General features: G+C 48.2%; 1 protein-coding gene and 1 long non-coding RNA gene across 4 annotated transcripts in view; both read left to right on the top strand.

Annotated features, from left to right (window-relative positions):
- The window catches only part of ANAPC1 (anaphase promoting complex subunit 1), a 42,453-nt gene extending 38,407 nt beyond the window's left edge, over nt 1–4,046 (top strand). Inside the window, exons 43-47 of one of the 2 annotated variants that reach the window (XM_026086115.1) lie at nt 126–212; nt 784–879; nt 1,213–1,411; nt 2,515–2,649; nt 3,684–4,046. In XM_026086115.1, the coding sequence (XP_025941900.1) occupies nt 126–212; nt 784–879; nt 1,213–1,411; nt 2,515–2,649; nt 3,684–3,799 (633 nt within the window). In that variant the 3' untranslated portion in view covers nt 3,800–4,046. The remainder of the gene's footprint in view (nt 1–125; nt 213–783; nt 880–1,212; nt 1,412–2,514; nt 2,650–3,683) is intronic. The other variant, XM_026086116.1, reaches the window with a different exon arrangement.
- A 2,700-nt stretch (nt 4,047–6,746) lies between these two features.
- Nucleotides 6,747–16,561, top strand: part of LOC112975702 — a 62,348-nt gene continuing 52,533 nt past the window's right edge. For both annotated transcript variants that reach the window (XR_003256700.1, XR_003256699.1), the window contains exons 1-3: nt 6,747–6,969; nt 7,063–7,292; nt 14,925–15,016. This is a non-coding gene — a long non-coding RNA (uncharacterized LOC112975702). The remainder of the gene's footprint in view (nt 6,970–7,062; nt 7,293–14,924; nt 15,017–16,561) is intronic.

Genomic DNA, 16,561 nt, shown 5'->3' on the forward strand with positions numbered 1-16,561 from the left:
TTTCTATAGGTTGCAATGTTCTCATTTGCGTGCTGGGGAAGAAAAGGGTGGATGTAAATTGCTATTTCATTTGTGCAGTAAAACCAAAAAGTTAATTTTAAGAGTATGTTTTAATCTGTTTTTAGCCAGAAGCAATTTCAGCTTTCACTTCCGATCCTGCTCTGTTTTCGTTTGCTGATTATTTTTGCAAACCAACTGTGAACATGGGCCAGGTATGATGCCTAGAGGTGGACTAACATGGTTTCTTGTTTTCATAAATAAAAAGTAGGAAAATCTATGTTAAACTGCAAGGAGCAGAGTTCAGTAATACAGTCCTTCAGGTAGTGGGGACAGGGAATATTGTAAGGGATGTTCTGTAATACAAAAGAGGCAAAACAGTGTTGACCCTACCGTTTTTTTTCCATTGTTTACATCATAGTTTCTGCTAGTTGTGTTAGAAAATACACCAGTTGTATTCATTGCAGAATGTGTTTAATGAATGCTGAGAGTCCTCTTTAGTGTCCTGAAGAGTTAGGTGAAATCACAGCAGAAGTGTTGGGTTTTTGCATGGAGAACTGTTTCTCTGTGCAAAATGACTTAAGGGAGGGAGTAAAATCTAACCACATCTTGACTAGTTTTAATAAGCACGAGAACTAAAGCAAGCTGTGTACCATTATTAGCTGTCATTAATTTATGTAATGTCAGTGCATGGGTTAACTTTAATGGAAGGAAATGTGTGCAACATAAGAACCTGTAATAAATTGTACCTAGCATGTGCACTTTGTAAAACGTGTCTTTTATCAGAAACAGGAAATCCTGGATCTTTTCTCTTCAATTCTTTATGAGTGTGTTACTCAAGAAAATCCAGAGATGCTGCCCACGTACATAGCAATAGATCAGGTGAAGTAACTACTATTTTGTTTAATAGCCATACTTTGGTGGAAGACTGTTGTTAGTTGCACGCGCTTTTACAAGCATCAGGAAGGAAGAGCAATAAGCATATTAATGAGCTTGCAGGGAGACAGCAGAGATTTTAAAGCAAGGTCTGAGGTAATGAAGAGTGAAACTACCCAAGAAACATTAGTCGACAGTTTTTCTCAGTAGGCACTCAGAAGGGGAGTGTTTGGAGTGTGTTCTCGAGCATGTTCATTCACTTCGCGTTTATGACAGCAACATTTGTTTCCTCCTATAGTTCACATTCTAACAGTTGCTTTGTATTTCCCCTCTGCTTAGGCTGTGAGGCGATTAGAAAGAAGAGAAATGTCAGAGACATTTGAACTGTGGCAGATAAAGCTGGTGTTAGAATTTTTCAGTTCCCGAAGTCACCAGGAGAGGATGAGCAGTAATCCAAACCGAGGGCTTTTCATGAACTCTGAATTTCTGCCTGTGATGAAGTGCACTATTGATAACGCTTTGGATCAATGGCTTCAAGGTATAGAGAACGTTAATACTACAGCCATGGGTGCAATTCATCATTCTTGTCCTTCTGCCAGTCCGGGTGCACTTTTACCTCAAAATACTGCCAAATGATAACTGAAGGCAAAGCACTTGTATGTTAGCATAGAACAACTTGTCTGCCTTTTTAGCCTTATGATCACATGTCACATACCTGAGCAAAACAAGATTCTGTTTTTAGAACTGAAGGGAAAACTTATATAAGACAATTTACATAAGAGATCTGAAGTCATGTCCATATACTGCTTCTTTGTAACTCTCTTTCGTATTTTGCCTACCTGCTGTTTGTTTAGGTTTTCTTTAACTTGCTACTGGAAGCCAGTCAAGGGAAAGAATAGAATACACTATACACTTTTTAATCTGTTTATCTAATCGTTGGCCAGATAGAATCAATAATGTAAGCTTTGGTTACGGATTTCAAAGCAGTCAGTCCTTCACTTTTTTTTGTGCAAGTCTTAATCTCTTAAATATTTCCATGAATACAGGCAGCTTTAAAAGCTCAAGTGTTCTCTTAAGGCCAGTCCTACTGTAGTTTTAAAATCTCCAAAATCTAGTGATGTATGTCCTTTTTAGTAAGAAAGTAGTAATACAGTGTGTACTGTTCAGTATTATTCTGAGTACTTCTGTGTGTGTATTTGTATGAAGGCATCTATCTCATCTTGTACAGCTGAGTGAAAAATTAAGACAGTCATACATGGGACAACCAACATTAAGTTTTCGGTGTAGTGGTTTGGGTGTGAAGTATTCATTGAAGAATTGTTTGATGGCTCTGTTGGGTGGAAAGTTGAGTTAATGTGAAAGGTTATTATGTTTCGTAGGGAAAGCTTTTCTAATGTTGCACTGGGAGAATTTTCTAGGCGCAAAAGTGAAGGGGTGACCACAGCAGAGAAGGGGATTAGGCTGAAAAGTGGCCACAGCAGAAGGAAGAARGTTTGCAAACCAACCCTCAGCCCACCTTGTATGGGGAGATGGAGACCCTTTTCAGCAGGCTCTTCCTGTGGCACAGAAAAATTATGTCTCACCTTTGTTTCATCCCACAAATGCTGCCTAAGCTTCACCAGATTGTCTTATATGTTACAGCTGGAGGGGACATCTCTTTGCATTCCTACTTAAGTGGGCAGCCTACGGAAGAATCCCAACTGAGCATGCTGGCTTGCTTCCTCATTTACCACTCGGTCCCAACACCAAGCCAGCTGGCAGCTGGAGGCTTAGAAGGTAGGGTTGGAGTGCGACACAGCATGCTGAACTGACGTGGACACACATTTTGTGGGGGTTCTGCTGTATATTAAGAGGAGTGTATCCTGTACATTATCTGGCAATGTACATTTCCTCTGAAAGCTGTTCCATCATTTTTTTTTTTCCTCTTTGTGAATGGTATTGACATATAAGGTAGACACTTTAAGTAGGACTAAGGAAGCCAGAATTAGCTAATATAAAAGCATCTTGGCCTTTTCCTAACCTACAAGTAACAATGTTCCTAAAGGGCAGCAAGACCAGATGAGAAAGGCTGTGACAGGGGAAAGCAACATTTTTTGTTATGTTAGCCTTATCCTGAATGTCATTAAGTCTTTTTGCTTTAAGAACCTAGTCAGTGTGATCACCTGTTCTTCTAGGTTTCTAATGGTAAACTGATCTGGAAACTGTGGAAATTCTGAGCCCTTTCATTTGGCAGCTTTTCTTTTGCCCTCCATCAGCCCAACCTGAGGATATACTACTCCTTGTTTGCTTGCCTAAGGACTGACTTGGTTTCTCAGGTTGTAAAAGAAATGCAGCTAGGCTTTGGTTTGGGGAACTCTGTGGCATCCCTAGGGGAATGAAATGAATACTGCCTCAGTGGTGAACGAGAGGAATCTATTGCTGAAGCCTTACTAGAGGCCACAGCCCTCTGGCCCAGGAGGCTGTGCAGGCCATGCCACCCTGGGCTTTTCTTGGATAATTTTGGGTCAGGTGCCTGGGCATCTAATCAGGTCAAAAGACCTCTATCCTGTTTTTCTGTCCTCTCTATCTGTTATGAGCCTCTATTCTGGGAGTTCCTGCCATCCTAAACGAATTTGGGCTTTCTTTAAATTCTGCTTGGCTAGGCAGTAAAATTTCATTAATGCAGTGTTGCAACAAAGTGAGTAGCAAGGAGCACATCTCTAGAAATACAAACCTGAGCACTGGCTGACTCTCCGTGCTCTGTTGATAACTCTTACTGGGCAAGTGTAACACCAATAAGTCATCATTTTCTTTTTCTTTAATCTCTTTAGGAAGTACGAACTTCTCTGAGCTGCTTTTGAAGTTCAAGCAGTTGAATATGCCGGTTCGTGCGCTGCTAAGGCTTGCTCCTCTGTTGCTTAGAAATCCACAGTCCATGGTGCTGTAGTTATGCCAGCATGGAAACTCACAGCATTCGTTTTACATGCAGTGGCTGAACGACAGAGCCAGCTGTGCTTTGATTCATGTTATTTGAAAGACAGACAGGTAAAATGTGCTTTAATTTTGTAACTTCCCAAACAACAAAAACTTGTCCCTAGATGTGGTGACTGTGAGCAGGAGTTATTTATAAATTGTTACAATGAATTAGAAATGTGTAAAAGTGAACTAATAATAAATTTACTTTTGTAACTAAAGCTTGTTTACAAATATGTCTTTTGTGGTGAATTCTGAAAAGACCTTGGCTGGGAACCATATAATTTCCTTGTTTTTATAACTTCTTTGCCTGTGGTGTATCTTAATCTGCTTCTATGAGGTACTGTAGATTTTAGAAGATAGGCAGCCTGGAGGAAGCCAAACTTGCTTTTCCTCTGGGATATCAGGCTGGAAAGGAAAGCAAACTGCCTGCCACGCTGCTCGGCTTGTGCCAAGTAATGCCTTTCAAGAGCTGGCATGATCCTTCCATCTCATTCACGTGACTTTTCTGTCTCAGACAGGCTACTGGGTGTCTCTTGCGTAAGTGTTCTTACTCTGTAAGTATAAATTGTTCTGCTCTGGCTCTTCTGCCACATACTCACTATTGCACTGTTTATGTCCTTTTTTTTTTTATTATTTTTCTAATCTTTGTTCTGCAATTAGTCAGTGGCTGCTGAGAAAACACCTGCCTCCACAGTGTTACGTTATGTCTGGGCAAGAACTGAAACTAGTCACAGACAATTTAAATAATTGGGCATTCGTTTGCGTTTCCTTAATCTCTGCTAGAATGCCTTATGCATCTCCCCAGAGCTTTCCCCAGAGCACTGAACTTGGAACATAGCTCGCTCTATATTTGTTCTGGGCAGGCAAAGCACTTAATTTTTCATAAAACAGGTGGAGTTACTCCAATAAAAGCAGTCAGCGGTGGAATTAGTTACTACTAGAAAAGCAGCCACAGCCAAGTTGTTGGACTTCGCCTATTCTGAAATTTCAGATTTGATCTTATTCTGTGGGACTTGCGCAGATCTTGGTCCCCTTTTTCCAAACCCTCAAGGAGGGGAACCAAACAGTTGAGGGGAGGGGGGAAATGTAAGGAGGAAGAAGAAAAATAAGAGTGATTATGAAAAAAGCAAAAGTAGAAATTTTTTACAAACTTTTAAAACATTATTAAAAATGTTTGATGTGTTTATTAAGCAAGGTTTGAAGTGGTTCAAGGCCTTCTTGAAGAAAGAACCTGAGATCCGTTACCAGGTCTGCCCATGACAGCCATGTGGAACCCATGGCAAATCCCCTTTTATTTGAACTGTTCAGAAGTTGATTTAATTTCCTTGGGCACCCATCCTAGGAAAGTCAATCCTTTGTTTCAGGAGAGGTTAAGTCTTTAACCAGCATGATGGGCGAAGTACAGAGTTCAAATGCAAGCGCTTTAGGTCATAGCTCAGATGCTTGTGCCTTTAGCTAATCTGTTTTTTGAATTGCGTGCCCCCCCCCCCAGCAATGGGAATTGAGCAAATGGGTTTTCACTCTGCGTGCGCTAGCTGAAGCAAGCGACCTGGGCATGAGGGTCTCCCAGGTTCTGCTTCTGGCCCATGATCATGGTCTCTGGGTCAGAAGAGAGGTTACAAAGAAGGATGAGCCTGACACATACCACATTCATGGGTAGAACAGCAAGTGCTGGAGGAAATCAGGTGTGTCCTAGGGGCACTTTCTGCACAGAGTGTGTGAGAAGATGCCTCAGTCCACGCTGGCAAGAACTTGCATGCCAGATTTTGGAAGGGAGCAGGAGCAGCTAGCAGGACCCCTCAGACAGCTGGAACCCAGGGACATTGGCAACGGGCACAAACTGAAACACAGGAAATTCCATCTGACCGTAAGAAAGCTGGTTTTCACTGTGGGGGTGGTTGAATGCTGGAACAGGTTGCCCAGAGAGGGTGTGGAGTCTCCATCCTTGGAGACGCTCCAAACCTGACTGGACAACCTGCTCTGGCTAAAAGAAAAACAGGAGAAAAAGAAAACCCTTCTATAAAGATGTTTTCTTTGCTGTCTGAATTAAATAAAAACATTTACTCAGAAGAAATATGGAAAATCCACTTCTGTCACATGGAGTCATGAGACCTAGCCACGCAGTCCTGGATTTACACATCCCCTGTATTAGACCACAGTCACCCGAGCTACCCAGATGAGTGCTGTTACCTGTTTGCCAGGCTAGGGATGGACCTGTAGTCTTCTGCTTGGATTACAGTTATGTGCTAAACTCAAAACAGAGGTTTAGAAAGCCACAATGCCCTTGTTTATTCCTTGCTGTGGACAGGGAGTGTGGGTTGCAATTCAAGCTAGCAGTAAGGGTAAAATTCTCACAAACCTGTTAAGTGTGTGAAAGACCAAGCTGTGTAGAAAATCAAGGCGATTTTGATATCTTTACCTATATACAGAGAACACAGCTTGAATAAACTTGCTTTGGAAGGCAAAGGTTTGGGAGTAAGAGTTCAAAAGAGCTTATTTTGGTTCTGCCTTAAGCAGTCTTGCTCAGTGACCCTCCAATAGGAGGCTTATACCACTGCAGGAAAGAGATAAAGGGCTAATACTTGCTTTTTGTCATCAATGTATAAAATCTTGATTGGTGGTAAAGGGATTAGGAAAGCTGTAGAAGATATTTTTGTTGCCTCCTGTATATGTATATATGTGAGTGCATATGCTCATGTCCCTTGTTTGCAGCTTGAGGAACTTGTTTTCTTCTAAACTGGAGAGCCATGAAGCATTAAATATACCTCAAGCAAATAAAACCATGCTTTTCCCAGCTCTCCAGCCCCTGAGTTTTATGAGGACAAATGTTTTGTTAGCCTCCTAAAGCCCATACCACACATATAGCAATCAGCTGAACAAGATTATCTTTTTTTGTTTGTTTGTTTCGTGTTGGTGTATTGTGGGAGGAAGGGAAGAGGACACAAGAAAAAACACTGGATTTCAACAGAAAAGTTGAGAAACCTGAATTTAAGGTATGCTAAGGAAAGTGTCACTCTCCTACCTGACAAATGAAGGGGTTTGTCGAAGTTTAGAAGAGTTTTGAACAACAGTGCATGGACCTGAAGTCCACGGCCGACTCCTCCTGCAAGCACCCTGCCTGCAGTTGCTTCAACCTTTGGGGTAGGAAGGAGAGTGTGTGTGTGTGTGTGTGTGTGTGAGCCTCATGAGCTGCATGAAGTCAAGAGCTGAGAAGCTTCCTGTTTCCTTTTTAAGGCTTAACAGAATTTGAAAGCAGCCGCTGCTGCGACCTGGACCAATGATCTGGGCAGAGAGACGGGGGAGTTTCAGCTCGGCTGCGCCTGGCGCCCGTTACGAATGCCAGCTTGGCCTTCTCCTCCCCACGTGGAGCACGGGCAAGAAGGGGCTGCCTGCAGGCCACTCCTGAGGGCAGCCAGGCTGAGATGCAGCTGGACACCCAGTGTCTGCTCTTCCAGCAAGCGAGGGTAAGATGTGATTTACTGGTATGGGCAAGTCTTTGGGAGTCACTTAAAGTGCTGAGGCTGGTTGATTTATCTGTTGATGTCTTTAAATTGCAAAAAAAAAAAATAGTTTTTGCAGTCCCTTCTATTCCTTGTGCTGCTGTTTCTTGCTTGAACTGGGTTCTTTACCCTCAGTCTAGCATGGATGTAGCTTAAAGTTTGCATGTTTAAACTCTGAGATCTGTCTGCTCATGAAACCTATGGATATGCAAGATTATATTTTGGTTTTGCCTGGACCATTCCATGTCCATGGGCAGCTGTAGGGCAGCCCCCCTGGCCCTCTCCCCCAGACCTTGTCCTGGATAGGGTCATCTGTTTGGAAAGATTGGGTTCTGGGTGAGACCTGGTGTAGGACTTCGGTGGGATGCATGCCCAGCTGGGAGGGAGCTGAAGGACAGCTCCAGACTCCCCACACGGGTCCACACATGGACACTACAAAGTCTGGGTGGTGGAGAGAGTGAGATGTGTGCCAGGGAGGGAGAGGTTCAGCAAGTGTTGGGACCTTGCAGAGGAGTGTCCTCTTTGCCCAGCAGAGAGGGATCATCCTGTAGCATCTCTCTTCTGCTTCACCTTGCCTTCTCCTGTGACTGTGCTGTTAGGGTGGTGCCTCCTTGTGAAGCATCCTGGGACCTTGAAGCCTGTCCCAGCCCACTCGCAGGACTGAAACCTTTAGCTTGCTCCCACCATGGGCATGTGCTCTTCCATGTGAGTGAACGTGTGTTTACAAGCACCACTTTGGCAAGAGGACCTGGTTTGAAGGGTGCATTGTGGCTCTGTGTGGGCAAGACCTGGCCAACTCCACAACTAGCCGACTGTCCAAGTCGTGTGCCTGGGCCCAGAGGCATCAGGGTCCAGTCCCTTGCTCTGGCTGTGTGACTGCTGTTCTGAGGTTTGCTCTGATCTCTGCTTCCATCCAGCTCCTATCCTGGGTCTCCTGCAGCCTGTGGGACCACTAGGTCCCTTGAACAGTTGAACAGAGGTGGGGAGATTGCCCATGTGCTGAGGCTTGGGCCATGGGGCTCTCGCTAAGGGCTCCCCCAGGCTTGGCCCTGCAGGGGAGTTTGCAGAAGGTGACAGCTCCATTCATGCCATGGGGCTTGTTGCATGTGCATCCCCCAGCAGAAGAGATATGGTGAAACATAGAAATCAAGGGTTTCTGCTGCACACGAGCAGGACTTCTGAGGCTCTTCCTCTCAGATCTTGGTTCCTGTGCCCAGATTAGTCTCAGACAAGGACTTGGTAGCAGGGATATGGCACAGCAAGCAGCTGAGGCTGGGGACACCTGAAGTCATGGGTTAAGACCCAGAGTGCTTAGCACAGGCATGCTTTCCATTGGGCTTTGGGTGAGGACAGAGAGGAAAGATAGCAGTGAGATGTCATCTTGCCCCTGATTTAGGCTGGGGTCTAGCACAGCCTCCCTTCTGAGCTGATGGGACCTGGTCCCAGAGTTAAAACTCAACAAATATACTGCCCTTGCAACCATTGGTGGGCCAGCGAAGGCAAGACATGGGGCATTCGTATTTTGGGACACTCGCTTGTTCACCAGTGAAAACAAGCCTGGCCTGACTCAGACTTCAGGACCTGCCCCTGACCAAATCCACAGAAATGACACCTTTTTGGCCATGGGAAGCAAAGATGTCTTTTCAGATCGTCTCAGACCTTATTTAGTGGGGGTTTGTTTACGTTTTGCTATTGCCCTTTTGGAACCAAATCTCTTTATTAAGAATTTAATAGCCTTCCTAATCCACTAATAGGATTTAGAGAGCTAACAGCGCCCCAGCTCATGCTGGGAAACACAGGTTTATTCAGTGAAGCAGGTGCAATATCACTGCAGATGCAACATCCAGAGGCCCTGGTTTTCCCTCCCTGCCATGGTTATCGCCAGCCAGGACAGATACCCTGTGTGGAGTAACCTGTCCCCATGTTTGATTTCATCCTGCCCTCTAGGAGGGGTGGGGGGAGCTTTTTTTGTCCCTTTCAGCCCTCTTCCCGTCATCAGCGCTCCGACCGTTGTGCTTTCTCTGGTGTAACCATCCCGTCCCTCTTCGTGTCTCGCTAAATTTTTGGCCTCAGCAATATCCTGTGGCAGTGAGTTCCCCTTCTAGCTGCACGCTATATGTAAAGGCTATTTCCTTTTCTCATTTTCTTTTAATCTCGGGTTGTTCCGTATTATCAGAAATCCCTAGCTTGGCTTTAAGGGACTAGAAGGCAGCTTCTCCAACCTATCCCACGTTATGCAGGTTTTTATCATGTTCCCCTCCTCTTTGCCTCTTTTGCTGAGAACTTAGTCTCAAACTCTTGAAAGCAAATTGGCTGAGGCTGCCTTTTAGCCAGGCTGCTGCTACTTTGGGGTGAAAACAGAGCTTTTCTTTATCGGAAACCTCTATCATTGCTCAGATTCCTTCAGGGACACCAGGAGGCACTGAGGGCTGGATTGGCAATTGGCACCTGGGGGTGAATTGAAAGCAGCTTGCAGTTAATCCACGCACTTCCCTGTAAGCTTGAGACAGGGAAAAAATAGATGCGTGAGGGGCAGGGCAGGGTTTGGCCTTGCAGTGGCAGCTGTAGGGGACAGCCGGGCCGGGCACAGCAGCCACTCTCCTATTTCAGGGAACAGGAGCAAATCTGCGGCTGCAGAAATTCGAAAAACTCGCCGTGACTTGCCGCTACTGCCAGCACGAGTCACGTGCCGGGCGCCCCGTCAAAAAGCAACCTGCCTGCCTCAAACCACGTCTTTTTGTTTTGCTTTCTTACCCCCCCCCCCATAGTTTCCCTCCTTTAACAATTCATAAAATTAGCCAGGCGTTGAGCCCCGGGTCTGTGCTTGCAAGGCAGCAGTGAAAAGACATGGGCAGATTGGAGGAGGAGAGTCGGGTTTGGGGCACCCGGCTTCCTGGGCAGTGAACGAGCGCGGTCCTGGGGAGCGTTCGAGATGGAGCGATGCTGCTTTTTTTTTTTTTTTTTTCCTTTTTCAATCTGAAGTGGTAATTTTTGACTCTCACGTTTCCAGTAAGGCAGCTTGCCTGCGGGGCAGGAAGCGGTTAGCGCAGCGCCCGGCCTTCGTCAGCCACACGGCTCGCGGAAGGCGGCCCGTCCCGCGCTGGCCGAACCGAGGGTCTTGTCCTCCCCGAGAACCCGGCTGCCTCCGGCTCCTCCTGGCAACTCGAGCGCAGCGCTTTTTTAAAATATGGCCCGCCCAATGGGTGACGAGCGCCTTTTCCCCGCAAAGTTCCCTTTTTCGGCCCGCGCACGCGCGCACACGCGTGCTCATTTTTCAGCAACAGTGACCTCTGCCGGCGCTGGCCCCGTGGGCAGAGCTGGCTTTGGCTCTCCGAAGCGGTGGACCGCTAAGCCCAAGCCACCAGCACCTGGCTTCTCTCGCCGTGCTGCAACCCACTGGGTCGCTCCCGCACGCCCAAGGTGGGAATAAGCATGGGCTAAATCCCCGCTGCTTCCCAGCGAAGGAAGCTAAACACTGCCACAGTCGCTCTGGCTGAACTAATGGAGTCCCTAAGCTGTGCTGAATATGTCCTCTCCAACTGTTTGGTGCTCGTGATCTTTCTCCTCCTTTGTGTCTTGTGCGCAACAGGGAGAATTTTCAATGAGAGGGCAAAACCTGCGCTGTAAAGATATAAAGTCTGCGCTGGCCGCAGGCAAGCCCAGAGACTGCTCCCCATGGGGGCCAGGCCTTGCATTTCACCGGGGCTCAGCAGTGCGGCTTGGAGGTGCCCAGCACCGAGCCCAGCTCCTCTGCGCCGTGCTAAGGTGCCTGGGGGTGCATGGTGCAGATCAAGCGATGGTTCTTGTCTGCCCTGCGACAGCCTCCGAGGCTCCCGTATAAAACAAGGAGCAAGACGGTGCTGCATGCTCCAAATCCGCAATTTCTGGGCACCGACAAGCCCTGGAGTGGCCCGGCCAGGCTGAGCAGCAGGGGGAGCTTGTTGGACGCCTCCTCGGCCCCACCACTGTTTTCATAGCGTGAGTAAGCAGCACGGCCAAAACAGCCTCGGCTGCCGCGCGTAATCACATGGAAAAGTGTTTGCAGTTACTACTGGTATTTCGGTAAACACACATGCCCGAGAACAGCTGCCAGTTCTGAGCAGAACCAGCAAAAAGTTACCGAAAGGTCTTCTGAGGACAGCCTAAAAATTGAAAACCCGGCAGGGCTTTAATTGAAGAGCCTCGCAGTTAACCTCCATGACTCACGCAAATAGCAATGCTACAACCAGTGACTAATTCTGATAGCACTTTCTGTGAATGTTTAATCTCCATTCAAGTTTCAAACGAGCCTTTTCACAATTAAAAAAAAAAAAAAACAAAAAAGGCATGCGATTTTACAGGAAAGAGGCAAAGGAAGTGTTTGTATCATGAAGCTGTCCYGGCGTTTTGGGGCTCAGTCAGGGCAAAACATCTGGACGGGAGAGAAAGAGCGTGGCGTGGGAAAGGGGCTGCTGAGCCCTTAGGGCATCATCTGTCCGCGGGGCTTTAAAGAGCTGCCGATGGGCAAAGTGAGCGTCACAGGGCCAGGGGGTTGCAGCCCCTTTGCCCTCCTGCTGCAGGAGCCCTGAGGCCACCCCAAAGTCCCTGTGGGGACTGGAGACTTCACTGAGCYGCGTGTGACCTCCAAGCCCGCCACAGCTCCTGCATCCCAGGGTGACGCCGCATCCCGACTCCCCCCCAGGGCTCCAAGGCGGCGACCAAATCTGTGTTAAAGCAAAGCTGAACCGAGACCTTCAGCAGAGCGCTCAGCTGGCCCCGAGCACACGCGTGCCGCTTTGGCCCAGCTGAGGGTGCTAAGACCTTGAAAACTGTCACCTCTGCTCTTCTCTGCGCTTTGCCCTTCGGTCTTTAAGAAGGAGCTATTGCTGCGCTTGCCTGCATGCCCTGGCCAAAGGGCCTTTGCCGCCCAGGAGCTGCTGCAGGAAGGGGGGAGCACRAACGTCGCAATGGGACGAGCAAAACCAGCTCCCGGGTACGTACTCGATACCAGCGCACGATATCGAAGCACCAGGGCGCAACCAGAGCCTGCTGCTCCCATCACGACAGTCCCGCAAAAGCTCTTAGCAATTCAGTGAATCGCAGAAATGCAGTTCCTGCTGAGAAACAGAGCGTTTCCTCAAGGTTTCGCCTGCCCAAGCCCTTAGTTCTGGGCGCTTGAGACAGGCGGGGGAAACCATCGCGCTGGCAAAGCCYGGCGCTGGCGCAGTGCTGGGTGCGGTGCCAGCGGGCGCAAGCAGCGCAGAGCAGCAGTTCGGGGCGGGCTGCAGGTGGCGACGGGCTTTAGAGGAATGTCACCCTGTACCAGGCAGGGGGAATGACTCAGAAGTGCTTAGGTCTTTGCGGTTTTTCTTTCATGGTTTTGCTGTGACGAGTGACTTGTTTTTGCTCCCCGGGAAGGCAGGTGCTGCCGGCGGCAGCCCGGGAGCCGGACTCTTGCTCGCCGTTCCCGCGCCGCCCAGGGCCGCTCACGTGCTCGCCGGACCCGCTGCGTTTGGCTTATGGGAAGGGCAGGCGATATCAGAAACAACGCGGAGCTGGAGAGATTTAGAGCCCGGCAGAGCCCTGCAGGCAGCTGGGCTTGCCGGCCAGCCTGGGGACTGGGCTGCTGGTGCAGCTCCTCGGGGGGGTCCTTCYGGACGGCCCCTTCCCCAGCCCGGATCACGAGCCGAGCGCGCTTTTCCTCTCCGTCACGCCTCTGGGGCATGATCTGCCCCGGAGCGCTGCAACCACACAAGGATGACAGCGAGGAAGTGCATCCCTCCGGCTTCCTGCACACGGCAGGACTGGAGCAACGCACCCCGAAATGCAGGCACGCGTGCAAATCGCCCTGCAAAGAAATGCAGCTTATCGGCACCGACTGCAAATACTCTCTTTTTATTTTTATACTCTTAATTAATTTTTATGCTCTTCTGTAGTGCAAATGCCTTTTGCGGATGTGCTTTCAGCTCATGGCCGGGCTTTTGCTCCGTTTCCCCTTCCCCTCCCAGCTGAGGGACGTGCTTTTGCAGCCCTCCGGTCTGCTTTAGTGGTGGTTCGGATGGGAGCACAGGAATGGGTGGCTCAGTGCTCAAGGAACGTGCAAAKTAGTGCCAGCGCGTTGGTGCAAGAGGCCGCTCGTGCCACGGTGCGTCGCCGGCTCCCGGGGCCACGCGAGTTGCTGCTGGAGGGCAAATCCYGCTCTCCATTTCCCGCGGCGCTGGGCTGCCGGAGCCCCTTCTTGCTTATTTAGGCTTCGGGGAGGATGAGAAAGGAAACTGCAGGAAGCTCACGCCGCGGCCTTAGCACCTCCATGCTGCAAACTCTGCATGGGACAGCCTATATTAATGTTTCTGCCAAGCTGACAAGAGGAATAAGCCCCCCTGCCCCCAAAAAGGCAAAAACAAAGCTCCGGGAGGGTTCGGTTTGCATTCGCATGGCGTGTCGCTGCAGCCAGCAGCCCTGCRCGATGTCTCTGACGGCTCAGCAAAGCGTAAACTGACCCTTCAAAAAGGTCTTCGCAGTATCAAGTGTGGTRTTATATGAGTATCGCCCAGTTTGGGGCTCTGGTTTCGTTAGGGTCAGAATAGATCTAATTACGCTTTGGCAGATTACAATTAACTTTTTTTTATTAATTAACAGCATGTGCACTGCTTTTTACATTTACATAATGCATAACCAATGAAGGAATAACACATCCGAAAGAAAATACCTGCGTATTTTTTTGCAAATGCTTTTTTAAAAAGTTTTTTTTTTCCACTCCAACCCCAAAAAGATACCATGTGTCTAACTTCTGCCTGAGTCAGTTGTTTCTTTGAACAGCTGGGTCCATCTTACGTTACACATTTTCTCTACACATCCTGGGCACAAGGCCAGCTCCCTGATAGCTACACTGAGGGCAGGTTGAAAATTTTCCACCGGTTATTCTTTTTCTTTTCTTTTTTTTTTTTTTTTTTTGGAAGGAAAATTGGATTTTTGACAACGACAAAAATTTACCAAAAAAGCCTTTCTCCTTTCTACAGARAGCTTTGGCTTCTTGTAAAATTTAAAATGAAGTGTGCATCCACAAGATGAGAAGGTTTGGTGTTTTCTGGCTAAATCTTCCTGGGTTTGAAGCTTGGCCAGAAAACCGACTTTTTCCATGGATAAGGACTGCAGTGATTTTTTTTCCATTTTTGTTGCAATATTCTGGGGGGAGGATGTGGGAGGAGGGGAAGACGCTGTATGTTTTCCAACTGGCAATAGCTACCCGTGTAGCACCCCTCCTCCTCTGTGTGCCTGCAAATGTTATTGTTTTATCCCTAGAAATGAAATTTCCTCTTTTTGGCCATAGCCCACAGTGGAAATAGCTCAGAGTTGTCATCTGTGGGAGCTGGGGCACRCGCAGTGCAAAGGCTTGTCTTGCAAAGTGTTTTAGTTAGCCGCTACAGGGAAGACACACGAGGRGCGTCACGGTTTTTATTTCTTTATGCTTCCCTGTGGATAGCATGCAGCCTATGCATGTGAGCGTGTTTGCACGGAGGCATGTGTATATGCTGCATGTATACCTATATGCCCGCATGCTTGCAAAGGAGCTTTGCAAGCCCGTACCTGACGTGTTGTTTGATGCTTCTGTTTTAGGTCTCTGCCTATTCCTGCCCCTGGGACACATGAGCAGGGATGTGGATGCAGGAGTGATGCTCTTGAGGCAATTTCTTCTGGCTCTCTTGGAGGTAGGACATTTTCTGCCCAACTTCATGCTCTGCCTGTGCTGGGGTAAGGTCTGGGCTCTGCTCAGCCCTGGCTGCTCATTTTTGCCGCKCTGGTGGCCTGGTCTGGCCATTCGGTGTAGCAAGGCACTGCTGAGCATGCAGGAGAGGAGAGGTTTTGGGGCCAGGCAAAACTGCATCCCTGCAAGGAGGCTGCAAGCAGGAGGTTGCAGAGGGATGCCTGCGTAGCCAGGCCATGCTGCGTCACTGCAGGTTGCGATTGCTTTTCGGAGCAGCTAACGTGCATCTGAGCTGCTGCCCCAGGCTGATGCAGGCAGGCTCAGGTCCTTCCTCCCCAAGGGGACATTTCTGCTGGGCAGCAAGGGGACGAAATCCCCCCAGGTCCTTGGAGACCTGTCCCAGTTGCCTCCCTCCATGTAGTAATCAGCCCAGCTGAATCAATTACCCTGCAAGGCAGAAGACATTGTGCTCTAATGCCTTTAACATAAACAGGTTCTGGGTTCATTTTGGGGCTTTTTATCCCTTGAAATTCAGCCAAGTTGGCCATGAAACGGCACGTCGCTTCCAACGTAAGTCTCATTTACCCGCATATTGAAATAATTAGAAAGGAGGGATCATGTACTGTTCTCTCTCCCTTTTTTTTTTCTCTCCTAACTGAAAGGAAAAGGGGACAGAGATGAATTCAGGCACACTGGTGCATCAAGTGGGTATTTTTACAGCCCTTTGGAATAGGCAGACACTAAAAGCCCCAAATTAATCTATCTGTAATGACCTCCAGTGGTCCCAAATGAAAGCCTGGGACCTCACCTCCACCTGCTGCAAATCAGCAGTGCTCTCTGCCACCAGCGTGTCTGCGTGGGGAAAAAGTCACCCCTTCCTCCACAGGAAAAGGGACAAAGCCCCCATTATAGCTGGGCATCATGCTGCTTGAGCAGGGCTTGCTGAGAACTTGTGGTTTGGTGGCCAGGTTCTCCTTGGGCTTCAAAATTCACCTGCCATCCCTCTTTGGGCATGCAATGCACTAACACAGAGATTTAATAGCGCTGAGGAGCATCAGGCTCCCTCTCTGTTGAGTGTGTCTGCACTTTCATAGCTTGTTGCRCTTTAGCATGAATGAATGAACTCTTAATGACCACTGATGGTGAATTCTGATGTGAAACTGATGGGGGTATAGCTATGGCTATCGTTAAATATGGCTGTGGTACCCGGGCATATGTAATTGGGGCCCTTGAACCCAGTCAGATCTCACATAAGGGGTCAGATAGAAACTCGCCCTTTACTGAACCTTTTTCCTTCAGTCTTCACTGTTTTTCCAATACAAGGGCTAGGGAACATTGAACAAAATCCTAATGGACCAGGTTCAAAACCAAAGAGCCAGGCATGCTTCTCCATGCAGCCAGGGCTTCCTGGCACAGGGTCCTCTGAGTACTCAAAAATGTTCGAAAAGCAGAGGGGAAATCACAGAATCACAGAATGGTTGAGGTTAGAAGGGACCTCCAGAGATCGTCTAAGTCCAACCCCCCTGCCCAAGCAGGGTCACCTAGAGCA

The sequence above is a fragment of the Apteryx rowi genome, unplaced genomic scaffold, assembly GCF_003343035.1.
Source record: "Apteryx rowi isolate R43461 unplaced genomic scaffold, aptRow1 scaffold_681, whole genome shotgun sequence".
Taxonomy (NCBI): Eukaryota; Metazoa; Chordata; class Aves; order Apterygiformes; family Apterygidae; genus Apteryx; species Apteryx rowi.